The sequence below is a fragment of the Oncorhynchus nerka genome, linkage group LG2, assembly GCF_034236695.1.
Source record: "Oncorhynchus nerka isolate Pitt River linkage group LG2, Oner_Uvic_2.0, whole genome shotgun sequence".
NCBI classification, from domain to species: domain Eukaryota; kingdom Metazoa; phylum Chordata; class Actinopteri; order Salmoniformes; family Salmonidae; genus Oncorhynchus; species Oncorhynchus nerka.
The window spans coordinates 38,153,861-38,174,777 of NC_088397.1; the positions used below are offsets into that span (position 1 = coordinate 38,153,861).

At 43.9% G+C, this 20,917-nt stretch overlaps 1 protein-coding gene across 1 annotated transcript in view; it reads left to right on the forward strand.

Moving 5' to 3' along the window:
• Positions 1–20,917, forward strand: part of LOC135572904 (receptor-type tyrosine-protein phosphatase T-like) — a 201,277-nt gene that overhangs the window by 40,033 nt on the left and 140,327 nt on the right. Inside the window, exons 4-7 of the mRNA XM_065021620.1 lie at positions 18,449–18,505; positions 18,858–18,939; positions 19,773–19,888; positions 20,607–20,781. Of these exons, the coding sequence (XP_064877692.1) occupies positions 18,449–18,505; positions 18,858–18,939; positions 19,773–19,888; positions 20,607–20,781 (430 nt within the window). The remainder of the gene's footprint in view (positions 1–18,448; positions 18,506–18,857; positions 18,940–19,772; positions 19,889–20,606; positions 20,782–20,917) is intronic.

Genomic DNA, 20,917 nt, shown 5'->3' on the forward strand with positions numbered 1-20,917 from the left:
AGTTTACAGATGGTAGGCAATTAAGGTCACAGTTATGAAAACTTAGGACACTAAAGAGGCCTTTCTACTAACTCGGAAAAACACCAAAAATAAAGATGCCCGGGGTTCCTGCTCTTCTGCGTGAACATGCCTTAGGCATGCTGCAAGGATGCATGAGGACTGCAGATGTGGCCAGGGCAATAAATTGCAATGTCCGTACTGTGAGGTGCCAAAGACAGCGCTACAAAACGGACAGCTGATCATCCTCGAGGTGACAGACCACGTGTAACAACACCTGCACAGGATTGGTACATCCGAACAGCACACCTACGGGACAGGTACAGTATTTTTTTTATTTTTTTTATTTCACCTTTATTTAACCAGGTAGGCAAGTTGAGAACAAGTTCTCATTTACAATTGCGACCTGGCCAAGATAAAGCAAAGCAGTTCGACACATACAACGACACAGAGTTACACATGGAGTAAAACAAACATACAGTCAATAATACAGTATAAACAAGTCTATATACAATGTGAGCAAATTAGGTGAGAAGGGAGGTAAAGGCAAAAAAGGCCATGGTGGCAAAGTAAATACAATATAGCAAGTAAAACACTGGAATGGTAGTTTTGCAATGGAAGAATGTGCAAAGTAGAAATAAAAATAATGGGGTGCAAAGGAGCTAAATAAATAAATAAATTAAATACAGTTGGGAAAGAGGTAGTTGTTTGGGCTAAATTATAGGTGGGCTATGTACAGGTGCAGTAATCTGTAAGATGCTCTGACAGTTGGTGCTTAAAGCTAGTGAGGGAGATAAGTGTTTCCAGTTTCAGAGATTTTTGTAGTTCGTTCCAGTCATTGGCAGCAGTGAACTGGAAGGAGAGGCGGCCAAAGAAAGAATTGGTTTTGGGGGTGACTAGAGAGATATACCTGCTGGAGCGTGTGCTACAGGTGGGAGATGCTATGGTGACCAGCGAGCTGAGATAAGGGGGACTTTACCTAGCAGGGTCTTGTAGATGACATGGAGCCAGTGGGTTTGGCGACGAGTATGAAGCGAGGGCCAGCCAACGAGAGCGTACAGGTCGCAATGGTGGGTAGTATATGGGGCTTTGGTGACAAAACGGATTGCACTGTGATAGACTGCATCCAATTTGTTGAGTAGGGTATTGGAGGCTATTTTGTAAATGACATCGCCAAAGTCGAGGATTGGTAGGATGGTCAGTTTTACAAGGGTATGTTTGGCAGCATGAGTGAAGGATGCTTTGTTGCGAAATAGGAAGCCAATTCTAGATTTAACTTTGGATTGGAGATGTTTGATATGGGTCTGGAAGTAGAGTTTACAGTCTAACCAGACACCTAAGTATTTGTAGTTGTCCACGTATTCTAAGTCAGAGCCGTCCAGAGTAGTGATGTTGGACAGGCGGGTAGGTGCAGGTAGCGATCGGTTGAAGAGCATGCATTTAGTTTTACTTGTATTTCAGAGCAATTGGAGGCCACGGAAGGAGAGTTGTATGGCATTGAAGCTTGCCTGGAGGGTTGTTAACACAGTGTCCAAAGAAGGGCCGGAAGTATACAGAATGGTGTCGTCTGCGTAGAGGTGGATCAGAGACTCACCAGCAGCAAGAGCGACCTCATTGATGTATACAGAGAAGAGAGTCGGTCCAAGAATTTAACCCTGTGGCACCCCCATAGAGACTGCCAGAGGTCCGGACAGCAGACCCTCCGATTTGACACACTGAACTCTATCAGAGAAGTAGTTGGTGAACCAGGCGAGGCAATCATTTGAGAAACCAAGGCTGTCGAGTCTGCCGATGAGGATGTGGTGGTTGACAGAGTCGAAAGCCTTGGCCAGATCAATGAATACGGCTGCACAGTAATGTTTCTTATCGATGGCGGTTAAGATATCGTTTAGGACCTTGAGCGTGGCTGAGGTGCACCCATGACCAGCTCTGAAACCAGATTGCATAGCAGAGAAGGTATGGTGAGATTCGAAATGGTCGGTAATCTGTTTGTTGACTTGGCTTTCAAGACCTTAGAAAGGCATGGTAGGATAGATATAGGTCTGTAGCAGTTTGGGTCAAGAGTGTCCCCCTTTGAAGAGGGGGATGACCGCAGCTGCTTTCCAATCTTTGGGAATCTCAGACGACACGAAAGAGAGGTTGAACAGGTTAGTAATAGGGGTGGCAACAATTTCGGCAGATAATTTTAGAAAGAAAGGGTCCAGATTGTCTAGCCCGGCTGATTTGTAGGGGTCCAGATTTTTCAGCTCTTTCAGAACTTCAGCTGAATGGATTTGGGAGAAGGAGAAATGGGGAAGGCTTGGGCGAGTTGCTGTTGGGGGTGCAGTGCTGTTGACCGGGGTAGGAGTAGCCAGGTGGAAAGCATGGCCAGCCGTAGAAAAATGCTTCTTGAAATTCTCAATTATGGTGGATTTATCAGTGGTGACAGTGTTTCCTATCTTCAGTGCAGTGGGCAGCTGGGAGGAGGTGTTCTTATTCTCCATGGACTTTACAGTGTCCCAGAACTTTTTTGAGTTAGTGTTGCAGGAAGCAAATTTCTGCTTGAAAAAGCTAGCCTTGGCTTTTCTAACTGCCTGTGTATAACGGTTTCTAGCTTCCCTGAACAGCTGCATATCACGGATGTCAACAACAACTGCCCGAGTTACACCAGGAACGCACAATCCCGCCATCAGTGCTCAGACTGTCCGCAATAGTATGGGAGAGGTTGGACTGAGGGCTTGTAGGCCTGTTGTAAGGCAGGTCCTCACCAGACATCACTGGCAACAATGTCGCATATGGGCGCAAACCCACTGTCGCTGGACCAGACAGGACTGGCAAAAAGTGCTCTTCACTGACGAGTCGCGGTTTTGTCTAACCAGGGGTGATGGTCGGATTCGGGTTTATCGTGGTAGGAATGAGCGTTACACCGAGGCCTGTACTCTGGAGCGGGATCGATTTGGAGGTGGAGGGTCCGTCATGTTCTGGGGCATTGTGTCACAGCATCATCGGACTGAGCTTGTTGTCATTGCAGTCAATCTCAACACTGTGCATTACCGGGAAGACATCCTCCTACCTCATGTGGTACCTTTCTTGCAGGCTCATCCTGACATGACCCTCCAGCATGACAATGCCACCAGCCATACTGCTCGTTCTGTGCGTGATTTCCTGCAAGACAGGAATGTCAGTGTTCTGCCATGACCAGCGAAGAGACCGTATCTGAATCCCATTTAGCACGTCTGGGACCTGTTAAATCGGAGGGTGAGGGCTAGGGCCATTCCTCACAGAACTGTCCGGGAACTTGCAGGTGCCTTGGTGGAAGAGTGGGGTAACATCTCACAGCAATAACTGGAAAATCGGGTGCAGTCTATGAGGAGGAGATGCGCTGCAGTACTTAATGCAGCTGGTGGCTACACCAGATACTGACTGTTACTTTTGATTTTGATCCCCCCCTTGTTCAGGGACACATTATTCCATTTATGTGGAACTTGTTCAGTTTATGTCTCAGTTGTTGAATCTTGTTGTGTTCATACAAATATTTACACATGGTAAGTTTGCTGAAAATAAATGCAGTTGACAGTGAGGGTACGTTTATTTTAGTTTGACTATAGTTTGACTATCAGGTGTAATGGAGTGATCAGTCAGGTTTAGGTGTAATGTAGTTATCAGTCAGCTTTGGATGGACAGCTGGAGGCAAATTTGTGTGTTCACATCAGGGTATGATAGCGCTGAAAAAATATGGCCGTAGCCTAACCTTCCCAAGAATCCATCGAACATATCACATCTGTATCATACACGCAACAGATCAGTGTACTGTCCACACGGTCTGTTGTTTTTGTTTAATACATTTTTTATCATGTTGACAAGGGGTTCGGAATGTTACAGCTGCCTTGCTGCCCCAAACAAGTTCTTGAAGAAACTCTGCAAAGACAGGAATGTCTCCTTGGTGACAATTTTGACTTGCTGTGAGAGCAACCAAGACTCTTTAAAATAGAAGGGATTCACCCTAACCGCAGGGGTTCCAGGATTACCTCCATCAACATACATTTTTTGGCACCCATCCCCAGATCTGTGCCTCGACACAATCCTGTCTCATAGCTCTACGGACAATTCCTTCGACCTCATGGCTTGGTTTTTGCCCTGACATACGTTGTAAACTGTGGGACCTTACATAGACAGATGTGTGCCTTTTCAAATCATGTCTAATCGATTGAATTTAACACAGGTGGACTCCAATAAAGTTGTAGAAACATCTCAAGGATGATCAATGGAAACAGGATGCACCTGAGCTCAATTTTGAGTCTCACAGCAAAGGGTCTGAATAATTATGTAAATAAGGTATTTATGTTCTTTAATTGTAATGCATCTGCAAAAATGTCTAAAAACCTGTTTTCACTTTGCCATTATGAGGTCTTGTGTGTTGATTGATTTTTTTTTTTTTTTAAATTGACTAAGCAAGTCAGTTAAGAACAAATTCTTATTTACAATGATAGCCTACTGGGGAAGAGCGGGTTAACTGCCTTGTTCAGAACAACTAATATTTACCTTGTCCGCTTTGGGATTTGATCCAGCAGCCTTTCAGTTACTGGCCCAACTCTCTAACAACTAGGCTGCCTGCCGATGAGGGGGGATTATTTAATCCGTTTTAGAAAATTGCTATTATGTAGAAAAATGTGGGCACTGTAAATTGCAGTTTGTCCAGAACAAATCAGCACGTATCACACTTAGATGTATACGGAGGGAACGTGTCAGTATCATGCATGTCACACTCTCCTTGCTGAAAGTTGAGTAGAGATTGATTGCATCATTATTGGTCTTTTGTGTGAAGTATTGATGTGTTGAAGGTACCAAACTGTCTGTTCAAGTAGTTTGCACACATTTTGGACACTCATCTGTACAATACAAGACATGCAAGCAGTGGTCTCTTCACAGTCCCCCTTGTCCAGAACAGAGGCTTGGAAATGCACAGTATTAAATAGAGCCATGACTACATGGAACTCTCTGCCACCCCAGGTAAATCAAGCTAGCAATAAAACCAGTTTCAAAAAAGATAAAAAAACACTTTACTGCACAAAGAGGACTGTGAAGAGACAGCCATTTTATATATCTTGAATAGTATTTTGCACTGCACTATATATTAGACCTAGATATTGTGTGTATGTACTGATATGTATGTCTGATATTTTATGTCTGTATTTCAGTCCTTGACTAATAATGTTCTTTACTATGTCCAGGGTTGGATAGGTTACTTTCTAAAATGTAATTCATTACAGTTACTAGATACCTGTCCAAAATTATAATCAGTGATGTAACATTTGGATAACCCAAACTCAATATTATATATGATTACATTCAGTTACTTTTAGATTACTTTCCCCTTAAGAGGCATTAGAAGAAGACACAGGATAAATCAATGTTAAGGTTTACATAGCTGGCCATATATGGATGTCAAATTTTTCTTATGGGTTGCTTATGTAGTAACTACAGATTGCTTTTGTCTATCAAAAGTGTGAACGTTTGAGCATGTCCATTAGGACTATGGATTTTTTAAAATTAGCATGAATTATATTGAGCAATAAAAGCTTAATTTTTATTCCATAGGCTTGGATCCGCACTATGCAGCTTTTGCAAGAGCACATTTTTCACTGGCTGTCCACTGGTTTCAAAAACATTGATTGGGTTTAGATTTGTGCACAGCCTTCCACAACAACCACAATCCGTAAGGTGCCAATAACGACATGAGAGCGCAGCAGTGTGGTTCACTTCAACGGCCTATGTAGATATCAATAATAAGTGATATCCGTATGGCCGTAGACTATACCACTGCTGGCATCATTACCTCCAAGCGAATAGTCTACGGCCATTCTCATCGACGGGGCTGTTGTGGAGCAGGTTGAGAGCTTCAAGTTCCTTGGTCTCCACATCACCAACAAACTAGAATGGTCCAAACACACCAAAACAGTTGTGAAGAGGGCACAACAAAGCCTATTCCCCCTCAGGAAACTAAAAAGATTTGGCATGGGTCCTGAGATCCTCAGAAGGTTCTACAGCTGCAACATCGAGAGCATGGTTGCATCACTGCCTGGTACGGCAATTGCTCGGCCTCCGACCGCAAGGCACTACAGAGGGTAGTGCGTACGGCCCAGTACATCACTGGGGCAAAGCTGCCTGCCATCCAGGACCTCTACACCAGGAGGTGTCAGAGGAGGGCCCTAAAAATTGTCAAAGACCCCAGCCACCCAAGTCATAGACTGTTCTCTCTACTGCCGCATGGCAAGCGGAACCGGAGTGCCAAGTCTAGGACAAAAAGGCTTCTCAACAGTTTTTACCCAAGCCATAAGACTCCTGAACAGGTAATCAAATGTCTACCCGAACTAGCTACCAGCTATCAGTCAGATAACCACTACTTAGCGGTCATCAGCTAACCTTTAGCTCGGAAAGCTCTCGCCAGTTCGTACAACGCGTTTCAAACCAGAGAATAATGGACCTATTTTTCTCTCCATATCCCCGAATTCCTACCACAAACTCTAAACGTTTTCATCTGGATCATCACAGCTAACTAACCGCAACCCGGGTTAACTACTCCTGGCTATTGTTTCTGTCCTGGAGCTAGCACCAACTAGCCTGGGGCTAGCCCATGCTAGACCCATCTCCCGGCTCACTCCTGGGCTACAATATCCGGACCCCTTCTACTGCCGGTACGGGGCACGGAACCCCGCCGATCCTCTACGACTGGAATGCAGACATAACCTGCCCGAGGATTCCAACAGGCCCCTCAGGCGCGACGCCCGCTGAAGGCCCATTCTGATAACCTGCTAGGCCTGCTAGCTACTTGGAACCCTACCTCCAGGGCTGGTCTATCGACTTCACCGCACGAAGAGGCAAAAACAGACTTACCCCCATCGCGACGTCCCCCAAAGGCTAACTTGCTAGCCCTGGTCTACTAACTGCAAGCTTGCCTGCCCCAGTCTGTTAACTGCTAGCCCCTGGTAACTGCTTGCTTGCTAAAACGGTCTGCTAACTGCTTGCTTGCTAACCCGGTCTGCTAACTGCTAGCTTGTTTAGCCCCGGCCTACTAACTGTTAGCATCGGGATGCTAACTGTCTGAATCGCCGTGGACCCATATGTTCGATTGGCTATGCATGCCTCTCTCTAATATCAATATGCCTCGTCCATTACTGTCCTGGTTAGTGATTACTGTCTTATTTCACTGTAGAGCCTCTAGCCCTGCTCGATATGCCTTAACCAAACATATTATCCCACCTCCTACATATGCGATGACATCACCTGGTTTAAACGTCTCTAGAGACTATATCTCTCTCATCATTACTCAATGCCTAGGCTTAACTCCAATGTACTCACATCCTACCTTACCTTTATCTGTACACTACGCCTTGAATCTATGCTATCGTGCCCAGAAACCTGCTCCTTTTACTCTCTGTTCCGAACGTGCTAGACGGCCAGTTCGTAAAGCCTTTAGCCGTACCCTTATCCTACTTCTCCTCTGTTCCTCTGGTGATGTAGAGGTTAATCCAGGCCCTGCAGTGCCTAGCTCCACTCCCACTCCCCAGGTGCTCTCATTTTTTTTACTTCTGTAACCGTAAAAGACTTGGTTTCATGGTAACATTAAGAAGCCTACTCCCTTAGTTTGTTTTACTCACTGCTCACTGTCTTAGCCGTGTCTGAATCCTGGCTTAGGAAAACCACCAAAAACCTTGAAATCTCCATTGCTAACTATAACATTTTCCGCCAAGATAGAACTGGGGGCGGTGTTGCAATCTACTGCAAAGATAACCTGCAGAGTTCTGTATTACTATCCAAGTCTGTACCCAAACAATTCGAGCTTCTACTTCTAAAAATGCACCTTTCAAGAAACAAGTCTCTCACTGTCTCTCACTATAGACCTCCCTCTGACCCCAGCTGTGCCCTCAATACCATATGTGAATTGATTGCCCCCCATCTATCTTCTGAGCTTGTGCTATTAGGTGACCTAAACTGGGACATGCTTAACACCCCAGTCATCATACAATCCAAGCTTGATGCCCTCAATCTCATACAAATGATCAATGAACATACCAGGTACAACTCCAAATCCGTAAACACGGGCACCATCATAGATGTCATCCTAACTAACTCGCCCTCCAAATACACCTCTGCTGTTTTCAATCAAGATCTCAATGATCACTGCCTCATTGCCTGCATCCGTAATGGGTCTGCGACCAAACGACCACCCCTCTTCACTGTCAAAATCTCCCTAAAACACTTCTGCGAGCAGGCCTTTCTAATTGACCTGGCCGGGGTATCCTGGAATGACATTGACCTCGTATTCTTTAAAAGTGCCTTCCTCACCATCTTAAATAAGCATGCCCCATTCAAAAAATGTTGAACTAGGAATAGATATAGTTCTTGGTTCACTCCAGAACTGTCTGCCATTGACCAGCACAAAAACATCCTGTGGCGTTCTGCATTAGCATGGAATAGCCCCCGTGATATGCAACTTTTCAGGGAAGTTAGGAACAAATATACACAGGCAGTTAGGAAAGCTAAGGCTAGCTTTTTCAAACAGAAATTTGCATCCTGTAGTACTAACTCAAAAAAGTTCTAGGACACTGTAAAGTCCAAGGAGAATAAGAGCACCTCCTCCCAGCTGCCCACTGCTCTGAGGCTAGGAAAACTGTCACCACCGATAAATCCACTATAATTGAGAATTTCACGAAGCATTTCTCTACGGCTGGCCATGCTTTGAACCTGGCTACCCCTACCCCAGTCAACTGCCCGGCACCCTCCACAGCAACCCGCCAAAGCCCCCACCATTTCTCCTTTACTCAAATCCAGATAGCTGATGTTCTGAAAGAGCTGCAAAATCTGGACCCCTACAAATCAGCCGAGCTAGACAATCTGGTCCCTCTCTTTCTAAAATTATATGCTGGAATTGTTGCAAGCCCTATTACTAGCCTGTTCAACCTCTCTTTCATATCGTCTGAGATTCCCAAAGATTGGAAAGCTGCCATGGTCATCCCCCTCTTCAAAGGGGGTGCCACTCTAGACCCAAACTGCTACATACCTATATCTATCCTACCCTGCCTTTCTAAGGTCTTCGAAAGCCAAGTTAACAAACAGATTACCGACCATTTCGAATCCCACCGTACCTTTTCCACTATGCAATCTGGTTTCAGAGCCGGTCATGGGTGCACCTCAGCCACGCTCAAGGTCCTAAATGACATCATAACCGCCATCGATAAGAGACCTTACTGTGCAGCCGTATTCATCGACCTGGCCAAGGCTTTCGACTCTGTCAATCACCACATTCTTAATGGCAGACTCGACAGCCTTGTTTTCTCAAATGATTGCCTCGCCTAGTTTACCAACTGCTTCTCTGATAGAGTTCAGTGTGTCAAATCGGAGGGCCTGTTGTCCGGGCCTCTGGCAGTCTCTATGAGGGTGCCGCAGGGTTCAACCTCGGGCCGACTCTCTTCTCTGTAAACATCAATGATGTTGCTCTTTCTGCTGGTGATTCTCTGGTACACCTCTACGCAGACGACACCATTCTGTATACTTCTGGCCCCTCTTTGGACACTGTGTTAACTAACCTCCAGACGAGCTTCAATGCCATACAACTCTCCTGCCGTGGCCTCCAACTGCTCTTAAACGCAGGGAAAACTAAATGCATGCCATTCAACCGATGCCTGCCCTCACCTGCTAACCCATCCAGCATCACTACTCTGGACGGCTCTGACTTAGAATATGTGGACAACTACAAATAACTAGGTGCCTGGTTAGACTGTAAACTCTCCTTCCAGACTCACATTAAGCATCTCCAATCCAAAATTAAATCTAGAATCGGCTTCCTATATCGCAACAAAGCATCCTTCACTCATGCTGCCAAACATGCCCTCGTAAAACTGACCATCCTACCGATCCTCGACTTTTGGAATGTCATCTATAAAATAGCCTCCAGCACTCTACTCAACAAACTGGATGCAGTCTATCACAGTGCCATCCGTTTTGTCACCAAAGTCCCATACACTACCCACCATTGCGAATTGTACGCTCTTGTTGGTTGGCCCTCGCTTCATACTCAACGCCAAACCCACTGGCTACAGGTTATCTACAAGTCTCTGCTAGGTAAAGCCCCGCCTTATCTCAGCTCACTGGTCACCATAGCAGCATTTCACTGTTGTATTCATGACAAATTCAATTTGATTTGATTTATTCAAGTTATATAGTGTTTGAATGCCGACAGCAGTCGCACCATTGGAAGACACAGCTTGGACTGTAACCTACAAAAGTCTATTCGTGCTCTTTTCCCGCGATTCATCAAACCAATTTGGTGCGTCATCATAGTGGTCTCTGACTTGCGCCTTTTTTCAATGCTGATTTGAATGTCATTGAGAAAACAGAGAAGTGTCAAATATTTTTTTCCGCAAACATTCTTTCTGAATTTAAAAGTAATCATCTAGTTTTTAAAAAGTATTTGTAATCTGATTACAATATTTTTGCAGGTAACATAACATATTACAATCACCATTTTTTTGTAATCCCTTACATGTAACGGATTACATGTAATCCGTTACTCCCGTTACGCCCCAACCCTGATTATGTCATGTTTAATGTGGAACCCAGTAAGTGTAGGTCATGCTTTTGTAGCGGCTAATGGGGATCCTAATAAATACCAAATAGAACTGGTGAGAGGAATGGCCGAGAGAGAGAAGGGTAAAGTAGCCTAGATGCAACAATACAAAATATGCATGTGTGACATACAGTTGAAGTCAGAAGTTTACATAGACTTAGGTTGGAGTCATTCAAACTCGTTTTTCAACCACTTTACAAATTTCTTGTTAACAAGCGATAGTTTTGGCAAGTCGGTTAAGACATCTACTTTGTGCATGACACAAGTCATTTTCCCAACAATTGTTTACAGACAGACTATTTCACTGTATCACATTTCCAGTGGGTCAGACGTTTACATACACTAAGTTGACTGCGCCTTTAAACAGCTTGGAAAATTACAGAACATGATGTCATGGCTTTAGAAGCTTCTGATGGGCTAATTGACATAATTTGAGTTAATTGGTACCTGTGGATGTATTTCAAGGTCTACCTTCAAACTCAGTGCCTCTTTGCTTGACATCATGGGAAAATCAAAAGAAATCTTCCAAGACCTCAGAAAAAAATTGTATACCTCCACAAGTCTGGTTCATCCTGGGAGCAATTTCCAAATGCCTGAAAGTATCATGTTCATCTGTACAAACAATAGTACGTAAATATAAACACCATGGGACCACTAAACCGTCATACCACTCAGGAAGGAGACGCATTCTGTCTCCTAGAGGTGAACGCACTTTGGTGTGAAAAGTGCAAATCATTCCCAGAACAACAGCAAAGGACATTGTGAAGCAGCTGGAGGAAACAGGTACAAAAGTATCTATATCCACAGTAAAACAAGTCCTATAACCTGAAAGGTCGCTCAGCAAGGAAGAAGCCACTGCTCCAAAACTGCCATAAGACTACAGTTTGCAACTGCACATGGGGACAAAGATTGTACTTTTTGGAGAAATGTCCTCTGGTCTGATGAAACAAAAATAGAACTGGTTTGCCATAATGACCATCGTTATGTTTGGAGGAAAAAGGGGGAGGCTTGTAAGCCGAAGAGCACCATCCCAACCGTGAAGCACGTGGGTGGCAGCATCATGTTGTGGGGATGCTTTGCTGCAGGAGGGACTGGTGCACTTCACAAAATAGATGGCTTCATGAGGAGGACAATTATGTGGATATATTGAAGCAACATCTCAAGACATCAGTCAGGAAGTTAAAGCTTGGTCGCAAATGGGTCTTCCAAATTAACTATGACCCCAAGCATACTTCCAAAGTGGGGCAAACAAGCTTAAGGACAACAAAGTCAGGGTGTTGGAGTGGCCATCACAATGCCCTGACCTCAATCCAATGGAACATTTGTGGGCAGATCTGAAAAAGCGTGTGCAAGCAAGGAGTGGCAATATTTCGTGAATAAAGTGGCAATATTTCCAGAATAAACTCAAAAATAGGTATTTCATGAATAAAGTCAACATTTTGAGAATAAAGTCGACATATTGAATATAAAGTTGCAGCTATATTTCAACATTAATGTAGGGGATTTGGTTAATTGCATGTCTCCTTGGCTCCCTGTTTTTTCACCTTTATTTAACCAGGTAGGCTAGTTGAGAACAAGTTCTCATTTGCAACTGCAACCTGGCCAAGATAAAGCATAGAAATTCGACACATACAACAACACAGAGTTACACATGGAATAAACAAAACACAGTCAATAATACAGTGGAAAAAACAAAACAAAGAGTATATATACAGTGAGTGCAAATGAGGTAAGATAAGGGAGTTAAGGCAATAAATCAAAACCAATAAAACATTTTTTGTCACACACGTGGTTGGCAGATGTTAATGCGAGTGTAGCCAAATGCTTGTGCTTCTAGTTCCGACAATGCAGTAATAACCAACGAGTAATCTAACCTAACAATTCCACAACTAATACCTTATACACACAAGTGTAAAGGTATGAAGAATGTGTACATTAAAATATATGAATGAGTGATGGTACAGAACGGCAAAGGGAAGATGCAGTAGATGGTATAGAGTACAGTATACACATATGAGATGAGTAATTTAGGGAATGTAAACATTAAATTAAGTGGCATTGTTTAAAGTGGCTCATGCATTTTTACATCAATTTTTCCATTATTAAAGTGGCTGGAGTTGAGTCAGTATGTTGGCAGCAGTCACTCAATGTTAGTGGTGGCTGTTAAACAGTCTGATGGCCTTGAGATAGAAGCTGTTTTTCAGTCTCTCGGTCCCTGCTTTGATGCACCTGTACTGACCTCGCCTTCTGGATGATAGCGAGGTGAACAGGCAGTGGCTCGTGGTTGTTGTTCTTGATGATCTTTATGGCCTTCCTGTGACATCGGGTGGTGTAGGTGTCCTGGAGGGCAGGTAGTTTGCCCCCGGTGATGCGTTGTGCAGACCTCACTACCCTCTGGAGAGCCTTACTGTTGTGAGCGGAGCAGTGATACAGCCTGACAGGATGCTCTCGATTGTGCATCTGTAAACGTTTGTGAGTGCTTTTGGTGACAAGCCGAATTTCTTCAACCTCCTGGGGTTGAAGAGGCTCTGCTGCCCCTTCTTCACCACGCTGTCTATGTCGGTGGACCAATTCAGTTTGTCCATGATGTGTACACCAAGAAACTTAAAACTTACTACCCTCTCCGCTACTGTCCCGTCAATGTGGATAGGGGGGTGCTCCCTCTGCTGTTTCCTGAAGTCCATTATCATCTCCTTTGTTTTGTTGACGTTGAGTGTGAGGTTATTTTCCTAATACCACACTCCGAGGGCCCTCACCTCCTCCCTGTAGGCCATCTCGTCGTTGTTGGTAATCAAGCCTACCACTGTAGTGTCGTCTGCAAACTTGATGATTGAGTTGGAGGCGTGCATGGCCACGCAGTCATGGGTGAACAGGGAGTACAGGAGAGGGCTCAGAACGCACCCTTGTGGGGCCCCAGTGTTGAGGATCAGCGCCCTCTTGAAGCATGTGGTAACAGCAGACTGGGATAAGGATTGATTGAATATGTCCGTAAACACACCAGCAAGCTGGTCTGCGCATGCTCTGAGGACGCGGCTGGGGATGCCGTCTGGGCTTGCAGCCTTGCGAGGTTTAACACGTTTAAATGTTTTACTAACGTCGGCTGCAGTGAAGGAGAGTCCACAGGTTTTGGTAGCGGGCCATGTCAGCATGCAAAGCGAGCAAAGAAGTTGTTTAGTCTGTCTGTGAGCAAGACATCCTGTTCCGCGACATGGCTGGTTTTCTTTTTGTATTCCGTGATTGACTGTAGACCCTGCCAAGTACCTCTTGTGTCTGAGCCGTTGAATTGCGACTCTACCTTGTCTCTACACTGACGCTTAGCTTTTGATTGCCTTGCGGAGGGAATAGCTACACTGTTAGTATTATGTCATGTTTCCGGTCACCTTGCCCTGGTAAAAGCAGTGGTTCGCCCTTTCAGTTTCACGCGAATGCTGCCATCAATCCACGGTTTCTGGTTTGGGAATGTCTTAATAGTTGCTCTGGGTATGACATCGCCGATGCACTTGCTTTCTTGGCACTTTCACTGATTGCTAAAATAACTGGGGCTGGAGTCCCAGGGCTGGAGTCCCAGGGCTGGAGTCCCAGGGCTGGAGTCCCTGGAGAACTGGAGTCCCAGGGCTGGAGTCCCAGGGCTGGAGTCCCAGGGCTGGAGTCCCTGGAGAACTGGAGTCCCAGGGCTGGAGTCATTGGGCTGGCGTCCATAAATGGTTGATTTAGGTGCAATCTTACTGGCAGCAATATCTTTGCCTGTGAAACCCTTTTTGTGCAAAGCAATGATGTCGGCACGTGTTTCCTTGCAGGTAACCATGGTTGACCAAGGAAGAACAATGATTCCAAGCACCACCCTCCTTTTGAAGCTTCCAGTCTGTTATTTGAACTCCATCAGCATGACAGAGTGATCTCCAGCCTTGTCCTCGTCAACACTCATGCCTGTGTTAACGAGAGAATCACTGACATGATGTCAGCTGGTCCTTTTGTGGCAGGGCTGAAATGCAGTGGAAATGTTTTGGGGGATTCAGTTCATTTGCATGGCAAAGAGGGACTTTGCAATTAATTGCAATTCATCTGATCACTCTTCATACCATTCTGGACTATATGCAAATTGTCATCATACATACTGAGGCAGCAGACTTTGTGAAAATTAATATTTGTGTCATTCTCAAAACTTTTGGCCACGACTGTATACTGTATTTTAGTAAATGTCATTCCAACATTGCTCATCCTAGTATTTTTATATTTCTTAATTCCATTATTTTACTTTGATATTTGTGTATTCTTTTGAATTGTTAAATACCTCTGCACTGTTTGAGCTAGGAACACTACACCCGCAATAACAATTTGATTTGATTTGTAATGCACGCCGCTATTGGACTCTGGACTAGTGGAAACGCATTCTCTGGAGTGAAAAATCACACTTCACCATCTGGCATCCCGACAGACAAATCTGGATTTGGTGGATGCCAAAAGAATGCTACCTGCCCCATGCAATGCATAGTGCCAACTCTAATTTTTGGTGGAGAAGAAATAATGGTCTTGGGCTATTTTTCATGGTTTTCTATGCCCCTTAGTTCCAGTGAAGGGAAGTGTTAACGCTACAGCATACAATGACATTTTAGACAATTCTGTGCTTCCAACTTTGTGGCAACAGTTTGGGGTCGGCCCTTTCCGGTTTCAGCATGACAATGCCCCTTTGCAGATAGCGAGGTCCGTACAGAAATTGTTTGTCGAGATTGGGGTGGAAGAACTTGACTGGGCTGCATAGAGCCCTGACTTCAACCCCATCGTAGTCTGACAATGCACCATGGCCGTTAGAATGGTATTGCTTTGGGGATACCGTGTGTGTGTGTGTGTTTGTTTGTGTGTGATGCCTGTTTGAACAAGTGTATTAGACTCCCACCCCACACACACACACACACACACACACACACACACACACACACACACACACCTGTATACACACACAACCCACCTGTCTCTTCCTATGTATGTAACCAACCACACAAAATACCTAATCCGAATGTGTTTCCTCCTTCTGAAAATAATCTATGGCACAACTTCTTCCAGGTCCTAATAGGCCTACTTATAATAATGTGGTTATCATGTGCTAAAAGAGAAAGGATTTCCTTGTTACTAAAGCCAATTTTAAAGTATAATTTCACCAGGTTATCTAACTGTCGACATTTCAACAGTGGCACACACAGCAACAGGAAGCCAGGGAGTTAACCAAATCCACTACTTTAATCTTTAAGTATAACTGTAACTTTATTCTCTAAATTTTGACTTGATTCTCAAAATGTAATTGAGATAATTCTCGAAATAGTACAAAAAGTACAATCCATACAAGAACGGAAACGATCAAAGTACCACCACCCATCAACATGTATTTATTATTTCTTTTCACTTGGTGCTAATACTCTTCTGTACAACACCCCATAATGTCAGTGAAATTGTGTTTTGAGAAATTTTAATAAATTATTGGAAAAGTAAAAGCTGAAATGTCTTGATTCAATAAGTATTCAACCTGTTTGACTTGGAAAGCCTAAAAAACTTCAGGAGTAAAAATGTGCTTAACAAGTCAGACACTAAGTTGCATGGACTAACTCAGTGTGCAATAGTGGTGTTTAACATGAATTTTGAATGACTACCGCATCTCAGTACCACACACATACAATTATCTGTAAGGTGAAGTAATTAATTACATTTTGGATGGTGTATCAAGACACTCAGACACTACAAAGATAAAGGTGTCCAACCTAACTCAGTTGATGGAGAGGATTTCATCATGAGGGCAATGGTGATTTTAAACCAGTTACAGAGTTAAATGGCTGTGATAGGAGAGAACTGAGGATGGATCAACAACATTTGAGATATGCCATAATATCAACCTAAATGAGTGAAAACAATGCATCTTGTTTGCAATAAGGTACTAAAGTAAAACTGCAAATAAAATGGCAAAGAAATTACTTTTTTGTCCTGAATACTGTGCAAAGCATTATGGTTGGAATCAAATCCAACACAACACATCACTGAGTACCACTCTTCATATTTTCAAGTATGGTGGTGGCTGTATCATGTTATGGGTATGCTTGTCATTTGCAAGGACTAAATCATTTTTGAGGTGATAAAATCAAATGCATAGAACTAAGCACAGGCTAAGTCCTAGAGAAAAACCTGGTTCAGTCTGCTTTCCAACAGACACCAATACGTCTTTCAGCAGGACAATAATGGAAAACACAAGGCCAAGTATACACTGGAGTTACTTACCAAGACAACATGGAATTGTCCTGAGTGGCCTAGTTACAGTTTTGACTTAAATGGTCTTGAAAATATATAGCAAGACTTGAAAATAGCTGTCTAGCAATGATCAGCAACCAATTTGACAGGGCTTGAAGAATTTATTTAAGAATAATAGGCAAATATTGTACAATCCAGGTGTGGAAAGCGTTTAGAGACTTACCCAGAAAGGCTCACAGCTGTAATAACTGCCAAATATGATTCTAACATGTATTGACTCAGGGGGTTATCTTATCAAATAATATTAATGTTTAATTTTCCATTAATACAAAAATGCATATACACTAGTGGTCAAAAGTTTGGGGTCACTTAGAAATGTCCTTGTTTTTGAAAGAAAAGCACATTTTTGTCCATTAAAATTACATCAAATTGACCAGAAATACAGGGTAGGCAACTTTTAATGTTGTAAATAACTATTGTAGCTGGAATATCTACATAGGCGTTTTCAGCGACCATCACTCCTGTGTTCCAATGGCACGTTGTGTTAGCTAATCTAAGTTTATCATTTTAAAAGGCCAATTGAGCATTAGAAGATTATTTTGAAATTATGTTAGCACAGCTGAAAATTGTTGTGCTGATTAAAGAACCAATAGAATTTGCCTTCTTTAGACCAGTTGAGTATCTGTAGTATCAACATTTGTGGGTTCGATTACAGGCTCAAATTGCCAGGAACAAAGAATTTCTTCTGAAACTCGTCAGTCTGTTCTTGTTCTGAGAAATGAAGGCTATTCCATGTGAGAAATTGCCAAGAATCTGAAGATCTCGTACAACACTGTGTACTATTCCCGTCACAGAACAGCTCAAACTGGCTCTAACCAGAATAGAAAGAGAAGTGGGAGGCCCTGGTGCACAACTGAGCAAGAGGACATGTACATTAGAGTGTCTAGTTTGAGAAACAGATGCCTCACAAGTCCTCAACTGGCAGCTTCATTAAATAGTACCCGCAAAACACCAGTCTCAACGGCAACAGTGAATAGGCGACTCCGGGATGCTGGCCTTCTAGGCAGAGTCCCTCTGTCCAGTGTCTATTGGCCTGTCAGAGATATGGATTTTTCTTTGCAACTCTGCCTAGAATGCCAGCATCCTGGAGTCGCCTCTACACTGTTGACGTTGTGACTGGTGTTTAACATTCTGTATAAAATGCTTCTCATTTAGTTATTTCCAGCAAACCTAACCTATTATGAGCAATGACTAAAACACCTGACTATACCTGTGTAGGGAGGCTCCTCTCCCCCTCCAACCCTCTCTCTTGTCCTATTTATTTATTTAACCTAGGCAAGTAAGTTAAGACACATTCGTATTTACAATGACGGCCTAGGAACAGTGGGTTAACGTCCTTGTTCAGGGGCAGAACAACAGATTTTTACCTTTGTCAGCTCAGCTTGATGAGCAAGCTGAGCTGAGCCAAGCCAAGCTGTACTGGGCTGGCCTGGTTACACATCAAACATAGTTGTAGTAATGTGCTGGAAAGGACAATGTGAAAATAAAATATCAGAGTCGGGTTTGGGTTGGCCCTATAATGTGAAATACGTATTTGTCTCTATCTGGCCACAGAGACCTGAAGGCCTGAGTCCCTCTTCCCAGTCTGGCAGCCTTCACCGAGAGCCCTGTGTGAGCCCCACATGTCCCGAGCACATGGCACTGCTCTACTGGCCTGCACATTCTGCCAGGCCCATATGTGAACAGCAGCAGCAATCCGCCTGTATTGTTTGTTAATTATTACTTGAATATATTGCTGCAGCTGTCCCAATGGAAAGAGCTGCTGTCAATGTGGCAACAAGCTTTCATTTTGAAGGGTGTGTAGTTAGAGATGGTGAATGTTGTTGACAGCATTGTGGATGCCATTCTTACAGGGTGTCCAGTTGAGTTTTGCAGGGGTAACGAAAAATGCCTGTACAAATTGTTTCTCACTCTCTCCACTCCCATCTCTCCCCATCTCTCTTCCTCTCCACCTTTGCGGTAGGTGATATTCGAGTCTGTATCCGTACAGGGCCATCCAGGGTTCATCGCGGTGGACGAGGTCCGAGTGTTGGCCCACCCATGCCGTAAGTGACACTACCCCATGGAGCATCATCTGGTCTCACACTCCTGTCTAGCAGGCTGTGTGTGCGTATGTGTTTTTGGGAGTGGGGGACACACAGACCAAGGGGAGTAGAGGGAGGATGAGGTAAATAGTGGAGCACAGAAGAAGGAACAAACTCAGGGCCTTCATCATTCAAAGCTGACAGAATGTCTTTGCCTCACATCTTTGGACTCCTCCAAGGCACTCAGTGTCCTAGATGTGTTCTCTTTCTTTCTTTCTCTTTCTGTACTTAGACTTAGAGCTTTCCCTGGGAATTAGGACAGAGCACTCAGTGCTGAATTCAAATAAGATTAGGAAGTAAAGGTAAATAAATTGCAGAGTAAAGGAATCCAGTCTGCTTTTTCTTCAATGGGGGAAATTAACGTCAAGATAAATTCTCGTATTGAAATGATCAATGAATACACTATTAGGCCTACATTTCTAGGCACGGTGAAAATGAGATTAGGAGATGCCGTTTCAATGCCGTTTCAATGCCATACAGAGCAGTCTCGGTTCATTTGCTTTTCAGCTGGACATTAATGTGCATTGAGCACACCAGGGGAGAGAATTCTACGGAAGGGAAGGAAAGGTGACCTGAAATCTTAACTTTAGATTTTAGAACGAAAAGAAAAAGCACACTGATCTACAAAACACTGTTTTGATGGTAATTTAATGTTGTGTGCATTTGTTTTCTTTATTCCTCACATAACTCAGCTTTCTCAATTACTCAATGCATGTCAAACAGTTGATACAGTATGTGTTTGTGCTTATGCATGCCTAGTCATTGTATTGAGTGTGTTTCCCGCCCCTTTGCAGGGAAAGCGCCTCACTTCCTGCGGCTGCAGAATGTGGAGGTGAATGTGGGCCAGAACGCCACCTTCCAGTGTACCGCCGGGGGGAAGTGGTCACAACACGACCAACTGTGGCTACAGGCGAGTTGCTTCCCTTCGGTCCATTATAGATGTCATCCATCTTATCCCTCTCACCTTAAATCTGCAATCTTTAATTAGAAAAATAACAGATGGCAGCCATGCCTGAGGGATGGGGCTGGAGAAGTAACCAATCTCAAATTCATAGATGTAGCTGTGGATGCATCCACCTTTAGTGACTAGCTTCTGTAGCTTTTTCAATTAAGTAGAATACACAGGGCATTTGAGTTGATTTCTGTTGCAATGTTATGACCCCATCCTTGTGAAATGACACTTACAGCATGGTCCAGTTCCTTGCTGTACTTGCTCAAACACTGTAATGGTATAAACTCTGTGGGGATATCCATACAATCTGTGCCCTGAGTATAAAGTGTTGTTTTGATATGGACGACTGCCTCTCTATCAGCCACCAATGTACTGCACTAGCATGTTTTCATCTTATAGTAATGGAATTTGCAATGGAGTAGTATCCAGGGCAGAATAAAAGTATCAGGTACATGCTAGAATAAATTACTTTTGGGAGGTTGTTATAGTCGAGTTGATATCGTAAGAAAAAAGTGTTGTGAAAAAGTTGCAGTTTCTGACATTAACCATACTGCTGGTTTCTTTGGTTAACAGATTTGAATGTCCATATGTGGAGTTTGTCCTTTTTTACCATACCGACGTGATAATGTGACTAATGTGTTAGTAACAAAGTGTCTGTCTCTCTCTCTCTCTACAGCAGTGGAATGGTAAAGACACAGCCCTCATGGTGACGCGGGTGGTGAACCACCGGCGTTTCTCAGCCACCGTCAGCGTCGGGGACACGTCTCAGAGAAGCACCAGCCGCTATCGCTGTGTCATCCGCTCCGATGGTGGCTCTGGGGTCTCCAACTACGCAGAGCTAATCGTCAAAGGTACGGCTAACGTACTAACGGCTTACCTGCTAAAAGCGAGCAGGTAAAGGCTAACGGCTAGACTACCGGCTAGGCTAACGCTAGGCTACCCAAATACCAGGCTATTACCAGTCAGTCAGAACTCCGCTGGGTTCCT